Source organism: Physeter macrocephalus, chromosome 5 (assembly GCF_002837175.3).
Source record: "Physeter macrocephalus isolate SW-GA chromosome 5, ASM283717v5, whole genome shotgun sequence".
NCBI classification, from domain to species: Eukaryota; Metazoa; Chordata; class Mammalia; order Artiodactyla; family Physeteridae; genus Physeter; species Physeter macrocephalus.
Window position 1 is genome coordinate 15,071,412 of NC_041218.1, and position 9,710 is coordinate 15,081,121.

Sequence of the window (9,710 nt, forward strand, 5' to 3'; positions counted from 1 at the left end):
GCGGGCCTCTCACTGTTGTGGCCTCTCCCGTTGCGGAGCACAGGCTCCGGACGCGCAGGCTCAGCGGCCATGGCTCACGGGCCCAGCCGCCCCGCGGCACGTGGGATCTTCCCGGACCCGGGCACGAACCCGTGTCCCCTGCATCGGCAGGCAGATTCTCAACCACTGCGCCACCAGGGAAGCCCTGTCCTTTTTTAAGGTCTATAAAGTGTGGCTTGGTCTTCTTAGATTACAATGCGAGAGTACTTATTCCATTAGATTTGCTTATAGCTGAAAATCAGTTTCATTGGGTGGTGGGCTTTGGAGAATTGCTGATAGGAAAACCAGATCATCAAAGTAAGAGTCGCTAAGCTTTAATATGGAATTTTCTTGTGTTGGGATGGCAGTGGCCGACTATGAGTGGTGGTTTGAAGGTAGGGAGGGCTCTGCATGAACCAGTGTCAGAGGTTGTGTAGGTGTGTCCCTAAATGGTGGCAGGAACGTTCTACCCTGTACTGGGGGTAGGACCTGTTATTCTCTTCATCTGGTCTTGTTTAGTGGGTCTCTCCTAGCTATGAAATGTGACTTTCTGCTTGCTGTTGAGATATATAAATATATATGTATATTTTATTCCAGAAGACACGAACTCTCCAAATAGAAAGTTGTTGGGAGATTTATCGGTGATCTGATGAGCTGGGCTAATGCTCCCAAAGTAGAATGAAATTGAGAGTGATAAAGGGGTATGTCAGGAAACCTCATCTCTTTCTTCTTCTTTTTAGATAATTCAGCTTCTTCTGCTGAGCATTCCCAGGGCCTTGAGAAACAAGGAGTACACGTAGCTAGGGCTGCAGAGGCCAGTCCTCTGGTCTCTGGCCCTGCTGAGTCAGCCAAGAAGCCATGTGCAGGTAAACCTTAGAGGACGTCAGTGAAATAAGAAGAACGTTGTCCAATTGGAAGGTCTGAAAACAAAGCTTCTGTTGAGATTTAATTTGTAACCATTCATTCATTTAATCGTTTATTAATAATAGCCGTAATGATACCTACCTCACAGGTTGTGGTGAGAATTAAAGAAGATGGAAAAGGAGAAAATTCCAGATTGGGAGGATAAAATTGGGGGTGCATGGTTGAGGTTGAGGTTAGACATTGAACAGGCAAAGGGAGAGTAAAACCTGAGAGTAGATGAGGTCAGTCCTGGGCAAATCCTGCAGTTCCTGAGAGCTTTTTTCCCCGGGCTGGCCAGCCAGAGCTCTTAAAGAGGCTCCTGTGGACTTGTTCTGGAACCCAGCCAAGTGCTTTCTGTACGCCCATATACATAGTGGTTTTTTTTTTTTGTTTTTTTTTGCGGTACTAGGGCCTCTCACTGTTGTGGCCTCTCCCATTGCGGAGCTCAGGCTCCAGATTCGCAGGCGCAGCGGCCATGGCTCACGGGCCCAGCCGCTCCGCGGCATGTGGCCAGAGCTCTTAAAGAGGCTCCTGTGGACTTGTTCTGGAACCCAGCCAAGTGCTTTCTGTACGCCCATATACATAGTGGTTTTTTTTTTTTGTTTTTTTTTGCAGTACTAGGGCCTCTCACTGTTGTGGCCTCTCCCATTGCGGAGCTCAGGCTCCAGATGCGCAGGCGCAGCGGCCATGGCTCACGGGCCCAGCCGCTCCGCGGCATGTGGGATCTTCCCGGACCGGGGCACGAACCCGCGTCCCCTGCATCGGCAGGCGGACTCTCAACCACTGCGCCACCAGGGAAATCCCCATAGTTTACATTGTGGTATTCAGGGACTACATACACTTTATGCTCTTTTTTTTTTTTTTTTTTTTGCTTAATATTCCATAAGCATCTCTCCATATCTGTTCACATTTATCATGCGTAATCATTTTCATGCACAGATACACTAATATATCATCGTTAGCTTAACTAGTTCCATTATTCTGGGATATTTTGATTCTTTCTAACAAATTTTGAATATAACTCTTTTCTTAAAATCCACACAATATTAAATTTTTACATTATTCTTTACTTTTGCTTCACTTATAGTTGCTGAATGATACTCTTGATTTTCATTTCTTTAAAAATACATGTGGGAATTCCCTGGCGGTCCAGTGGTTAGGACTCTGCGCTTCCACTGCAGGGGGCGTGGGTTAAAAAAAAAATATATATATATATATATATATGTATATATATATATATATGCAAGTAAGTATTCTTCCATATGTCTTCTTTCTATATGTCTTTATTTTGTGTAGTTTGTACATGCCCTTTAATTGCTGGGACCCTCCTCTGTGCTGATGTGACTTGGCCTTTAATAGGCTCTTTAATTTTCGTAAAAGCATATTGACTGTATATGATATGATATCCAACTCTCATGGATCCATCCTCAGCCAACACCGCAGAGTATATAACTTACGGGTGCTCACCAGAGATTTCTACCTCACTCTGTGTACTCTCCATTTCTAATTAAACTTTTACCAAAGTCTCAGATTCCTGTAGTATGAAGGATGCGTAGCTCATACATTCCTCTAAGTTGTATCCATTCTTTCTGTGATCAGGATGGACCATCAGAAATCTATATACCTCTCCCATTCCATACTGACGTCTCCCTTCCTCCCTTCTCTCTGCCCCTGCCCACCCAGCTGTCTCTTTTTAGTTGTACCTGGTGTTTATTTCCTTGTTTTCATCAAGGGGTACCACAGAGAAGCAGCTTTGTGAAATTCTTTCCTGTGTTTGTTGTACTAATAGCCACAAATGTTGGTGTGTAAAGTGTTTGTTTGTTTGTTTGTTTGTTTTAATTTAACTGTCTGGCAATAACATAACATTTGAGAAATAGGGCCAAAGTAGTGAGCTTTTCATCAAACTAAATTTATTTAATTTAGAAAATTTTTAATCACGAAAAATTTTCTTTTCCATTGGGGGAGGTGTGCAAAAATGTCCTTTTTAAAGTGAAAAGGTGCTGTGTTTTCTCCTAGTGGACAGTAAGAGTCACGCAACTTATGTTAATCTCTTCATTTTGGTTGCCAACAGCAGTATTTCTGAAAGCTCTTATGTTTTGCGTATCTTGCTTCTTTTTTCTTAGTTACAATTTCTCCGGTGCTAATTAAAAAATTATCTTTATCTTTTATTATTATTATTTACGTTTTATTCTTTTACTGTTATATTTCTTTTGTAAGCCATGTTAAATCCTTAATGGAAACAGTATAGTGTATAAATGCATATTCTTTACATTAAAAGACTTAGTAGATTTTTACATCATTGTGTTCTTTTTATATATCTTATAATTATGCCTTTATATATGAAGTTATTGACCCTTTGCAATCTTTGTTGCAATATTTTATTCAATTCTATAATATTCCATTTTAATCTTAGTTCCATTGGTATTCATCCTATAAAAACATTTTATGTAATCATGCCTGTCTCTTATTTTAATCTGATGATTCAGCTGTTAGAGTTATCCGATTAGAGTTTCTTTGGCAATTTATCAGGGCTTATGAGATGAAGCTGCACATCTGTAGGCTTCACAAATTCCAAATACCCTAAATTGAATGACTGACTTTCCTCCAGACTTGTTCCTCCTTTTGTTCTGTATTTTGGAGTGTCAGCACCAAATGACTTAAGCCAAAAACCTGCAAATTGTCCTATACTTTTCCTTTCTTCTTATTCCCTGTGTCAGATTGGTTACCCCGTGTTGCAGAATTGTCCACTTTAAAAATCTTGCAAATTTTTATCCTCTCTACCCCTTTCTTTCCATCCCCAACACACTGCCTTTTTCTAAACCCTCATCACCTCTTGCATTTATTTTACAGATTCATAACTCAGTGGTTTTCAAGTCTGTCTTGTGAGAGTTTTTTGTAGGGGGTGCGAGATGGACCCCTGTTCCACTTCAAGGATGGTACCCCCATTGTAATTTTTAATATAATAGGCTTTTGTGGATGTCATTGATCTCCTTACCACCCTTCTCTCCCCCTGCTGCCTGGCTGACCTTTTGAAATGCAGACCTAACCGTATTGCTTTTTTCTGCCATAACTTTCATTGGTCCCCATCACGGAGGATAGAAGTCATAAAACTCAAATCCCTACAGGGACTAGAAAGTTAAGATAAATGGATAAAGTGAGGTGGATGTGAGAGGAATGGGGGAAGAGAGGAAGTGCTGGGGCAAACTGTCCCATCTAAAAGGGACAACTGCCTCTTGCTTCCACGTGGGAATGCGGGGCCCAATTTGACGTATCATCCAATTTGTCAAAAGCAACCACAAATCCAGAAATTTTTATGAGAAATTTTCTGATTTTAAAATATTGACTTTTAACTGAGTTCTTAAAATGCAGACCAATATTGCGTGTATTGACCTACTTGCAGTTTTTGGAATGTGCCATTTTATCTCGTGACTCTCTATTTGTAAATGATGCTCCCTCTAAGTGCCACTCCTTCCCTCCTCCTGCCTCAAAACCTGGCAAAATTAGATTATTTAAAATGTCAGGTTAACCTTTCCTGACCCCAAGACAGGCAGCTCTCCTAGAGTTCTCAAAGCTGTAGTACTTAGTACATTACATTGCAATGCTTTTATTCCCCGGCTTTGAGCAAAAACATTATTTATTCTTTTTGGTACTTATAACACTTGTTAGTTAAATATTTTTTGCCGTATAGTGAAGTAAACTCTGCATTCGAATCTGTTGAATCAGTATCATATTGCTCTCATTGATTCTCTTTCTCCTCACATATTTTTAGTATTCAAAGAATCTTTTTTTCCCTAAGGAATGTGTTATATAAGGTAAACATCCTTTTGATGCTTCGGTTTGAATTGTCTAGGTCTAAAATTAACTCTTTATGACTTATGTTTATGATACTAATTCTTTCCATCAAGGAATTAAGTCTTCATTATTGACGTATTTCTTGATTTCTTTCATTATAATTTGTTAATGTTTTTGTCTAGGTCATGAATATCCCTTATTGCATAAATTCTTTCTTGGCTAAATATATCTGTATTGTTACTAAGTATGGGAATCTCTATCTTCAGAATGCTATTGATTTTCAAAATATTTGTCTTTAGGTGAGTTGTCTTTGTTCTAACAGTAGTAGATGGCTTGTTTGGTTTTTTTTAAAAATATAAAATTGTAGCTGCAAAAATATTTGTCTTTTCTTATGTGTTTCTATTATATCTTTTTGTTAAAATTGTAATAAGATATTTTTGGACATTTCTTCATTTAATATGAAGTTAATTATTGGTTTTAAACAAATATTCTCTATTATAATAAGGGAAATAACATCCTTTATTCTTGTTTATTGGAAGCTTTTGGTAGGAATTGGTATCTTTTGATATAATCATATAATGTTAATCATTTAAGTTACCTAATATGATTATATTCATGGTTTTCATGATATTAAAACATCCTTAAATTCTTGAGTAAGCTCCACTTGATAATGCCATATATTCTTTTAATGTAATTTTTATCCTCTTTGGTAACTTTCAAGTGTATGCATCTAAACATTCATAAATAAATTTCATTTGTATGTTATGTGTGTATGTAGTAATTTCCTTTTTATTGCTGTATTCTCAAAATATAAATTTTATTCTAGGTACTGTTTTGAGTTTTTGTAAATTGATCTGTAATGTTATTATAATTTTAATTAAAATTTTTTTCCAGCTTTATTGAGATGTAACTGACATATAACATTGTGTAAGTTTAAGGTGTACAAGGTGATGATTTGATACATCTGTATACACATATATATTGCAAAGTGTTTACCACAATAAGGTTAGTTAGCACATCCATCCCCTCACATTCATTATTAGTTTTAAAATAATGTATTATGTATCCTTGAATTACTCTTATTATTTAGGAATATTTTTCCAAAAGATTTTTTTTGGGGGGGGAAATACAATAATATTGTAGAAATTTTGGAGAATACAGGAATTAAGTATTAAGAAGGAAGTCATATAATCACCCATAATATGACTGTGTAGAGACAATCACTGTTAATAATGTAGGATATTTCTTTCAGTCTTTTTCCATGCACATATTCTTAAATATTGAGAGTGTACTATAAATACAATTTCATATTATGCTCTTCTGGATTGATATTGTTTTGTAAGCATTTACCCACATAATTGAAAGCATTCACAATTATATTTGATAGCTGCATTATATTTTTTAATGTATCATTTATTAATCATAGTCCTATGGTTGGGCATTTATTATTTGCTACATTTTAGTACACTTGATTTTATTTTTTATTTGGTTGTGCTGGATCTTAATTTTGGCAGGCGGGCTGCTTAGTTGCGGCACGCGGCCTTCTTAGTTGTGGCATGTGAACTCTTAGTTGCAGCGTACATGTGGGATCTAGTTCCCTGACCAGGGATTGAACCCGGGCCCCCTGCATTGGGAGTGTGGAGTCTTAACCACTGTGCCACCAGGGAAGTCCCACACTTGATTTTTTTAGAGTAGTTTTAGGTTTATAACAAAATTAAGAGGCAGATGCAGAGGTTTCTCATATACCCTCTGCTCCCACACATGCATAGCCTCTCCCATTGTCAAGATCATTCACCAGAATGGTGTATTTTTTAGCAAGGATGCACCTACTTTGTTTTTTTTTTAGATGTTTATTTTTAAAAATTAAAGAATTTTATTTATTTATTTATTTATTTTTTAAGGCAAATCCATTTATTCATTATTTTTGGCTGCACTGGGTCTGTTGCTGCATGCAGGCTTTCTCTAGTTGTGGTGAGTGGGGGTTACTCTTCGTTGTGGTGCACAGGCTTCTTATTGTGGTGGCTTCTCTTGTTGTGGAGCACAGGCTCTAGGCACACGGGCTTCAGTAGTTGCAGCACACGGGCTCAGTAGTTGTGGCGCGTGAGCTCTAGAGTGCAGGCTCAGTAGTTGTGGTGCACGGACTTAGTTGCTCCGTGGCATGTGGGATCTTCCTGGAGCAGGGCTCAAACCCGTGTCCCCTGCATTGGCAGGGAGATTCTTAACCACTGTGCCACCAGGGAAGTCCCAGGATGCACCTACTTTTACACATCATTATCACCCAAAGTCCATAGTTTACCTTAGGGTTCACTCTTAGTGTTGTATATACTATGGGTTTAGATAAAAATATAATGACATATATCCATTATTATAATATCATACATAGTATTTTTACTACCTTAAAAAGTCTCTGTGCTCTGCCTATCATCTCCCCTCCTCCGCCCAGCAAACACTGATCTTTTTATTGTCTCCATAGTTTTGCCTTTTCCAGAATGTCATATAGTTGGAATTACACAGTATGTAGTCATTTTAGATTGGCTTCTTTCACTTAGTAATATGCATTTAGGTTCCTCCATGTCTTTGGGGGCTCATTTCTTTTTGATGCTGAATGATATTCCATTGTCTGGATGTACCACAGTTTATCCATCCACCTACTGAAGGACATCTTGGTTGCTTCCAAGTTTTGGCAGTTATGAATGAAACTGCTATAAATATCCATGTGGAGGTTTTTGTGTGGACATAAGTTTTCAAGTTCTTTGGGTAAATACCAAGGAGTATGATTGCTAGATCATATGGTAGGAGAATGTTTTGTTTTATAGGAAACCACCAAACTGTCTTCCAAAGTGGCTGTACCACCCTTTTCTTGTCTTATTGCATTAGCAAGGACTTCAGTTCCACGTTGAAAAGAAGGGCTGAGAGGGGACAACATCCTTGTCTTAAAGCTTTGAGTTTCTCACCATTAAGTATGATATTAGTTGTAGTTTTTTTGTAGATAGTCCTTATGAAGTTGAGAAAGTTCCCCTCTACTTCTAGTTTACTGAGAGTTTTTGTCACTAATGAGTGTTGGACTTTGTCAAATGCTTCTTCTGCATCTATTGATATAATCATGTGATTTTTCTTTTTCAGTTGGTCATTGTGATGGATTATGCTAATTGATTTTCAAATGTTGACCCAGCCTTGCATATCTGTGATAAATCCTACTTGGTCATGGTGTATAATTCTTTTCAGACTTTTTTGGATTAGATTTGTTAATATTTTGTCAAGGATTTTTGTACATATGTTCATGAGAGATATTGGTCTGTAGTTTTCTTTTCTTATTATGTCTTTATCTGGTTTTGGTATTAGGGTAATGTCAGCCTCATAGAATGAGTTAGGGATTATTCCTTCTGTTACTGTTCTCTGAAAGAGATTGTAGAGAATTGGTATAATTTCTTTCTTAAATGTTTTGTAGAAATCACCCATGAACCCATCTCAGCCTGTTGCTTTCTGTTTTGGAAGGTTATTAATTATGGATTCAATTTCTTTATGATCTATATGATTTTAAAAATTAATTACAAGTATTACTTTGATAAACACAATAAAATTTTTTAATGTGAAATTTTTTTAAAAACCAAGAAATTTCTAACAATGCTGGCAGTCACTGTCTACTGAGCATGATGAACTAGATGTTCACAAATAGGACACGGAGATTTATCCCAGTGATTTTCCTTGCACAATTCAATAAAGATCAATCTGATATTGACCAATTACTGGTAGAAGTTCTCAGTAGGGAAAGAAACCTGAGTAAGTAGGTGGCACAAGGAGCCAGTTCTCATTTGCTACCTTATTGAGGAAACTAAGACTGTTCTTTTTTTTTTTTTTTTTTTGTGGTACGCGGGCCTCTCACTGCTGTGGCCTCTCCCGTTGCAGAGCACAGGCTCCCGACGCACAGGCTCAGCGGCCATGGCTCACGGGCCCAGCCGCTCCGCGGCATGTGGGATCTTCCCGGACCGGGGCATGAACCCGTGTCCCCTGCATCGGCAGGCGGATTCTCAACCACTGCGCCACCAGGGAAGCCCCCAAGACTGTTCTTAAATGGAAAAGAGCTGAAAACATTTTCCGTAACATTTGCCTCATTAAAATGAGGCTAACCGCTAAACTTTGCTTCTTGGTTCATATTTCATTAATTAAAATATTTTATAGATAAAGATACTGATATAATTATGTCATTAAGAAGAACAATACAGTAATGATTCTATATTTGTTTTTTAATATCAAAGGTTATTCATGTGAATTGAAGGTTTCTAACATGGTTGATGCCCTAAATGTAGATTCACATTTTTTGAGCTTGTTTCTAAGGTATAAAGGATAACCTATAAAGTGCAAACACACTTTTTTGTAGTATCTACTGGAACTGACAAAATCCTCTAAAATACAAATGAAAGCATCTGAAACAAAAGCTTCAACATCAAAAATCAGTAGAAAAACACTCAAAGAAAGAGGAAAGGGAGAAAATAGCCTGAGACCAATTAAAAAAAAATGTAATAGTACAAAAAGAGCAAAACCAAAACCAACTGTAGAAATACAAATTTCAAGCAGAATGTTATATCTGCTTGGGATCTCATGAAAATACTAGCGGAAAAACAGATTAGGATAAAACTACTTTAATGTATTTGTAAATGCTATAAAAATTAAGATAATACTTAAATGTTTTATGCTTAGTAAAAGTATATAACTATATAATTAAGTCTAGACTATAGCCAATCAGTAATGCCAAAGATTAATTGAAAAATCAAATTCAAGACATGGAAGGGCTGAGTAAGAGAGTTACAGAATTACCAGCACAATTATTGACCTAAGCATTAGGACACAGAAATACAATTGTAGATTTTTTTTTTAACTTTTTTATTGGAGTATAACCGCTTTACAATGGTGTGTTAGTTTCTGCTTTATAACGAAGTGAATCAGTTATACATATACATACATCCCCATATCTCTTCCCTCTTGCGTCTCCCTCCCTC

The 9,710-nt window shown here is 37.3% G+C and overlaps 1 protein-coding gene across 2 annotated transcripts in view; it reads left to right on the plus strand.

The window, feature by feature from the left end:
- Positions 1-5,308, plus strand: part of ZC3HAV1L (ZC3HAV1 like) — a 13,478-nt gene extending 8,170 nt beyond the window's left edge. Inside the window, exons 4-5 of one of the 2 annotated variants that reach the window (XM_024130210.3) lie at positions 759-884; positions 1,583-5,308. In XM_024130210.3, the coding sequence (XP_023985978.1) occupies positions 759-884; positions 1,583-1,797 (341 nt within the window). In that variant the 3' untranslated portion in view covers positions 1,798-5,308. Of the gene's footprint in view, positions 1-758; positions 1,426-1,582 lie in introns of those variants that run through there. The other variant, XM_024130204.3, reaches the window with a different exon arrangement.
- Positions 5,309-9,710: the final 4,402 nt, after the last annotated feature.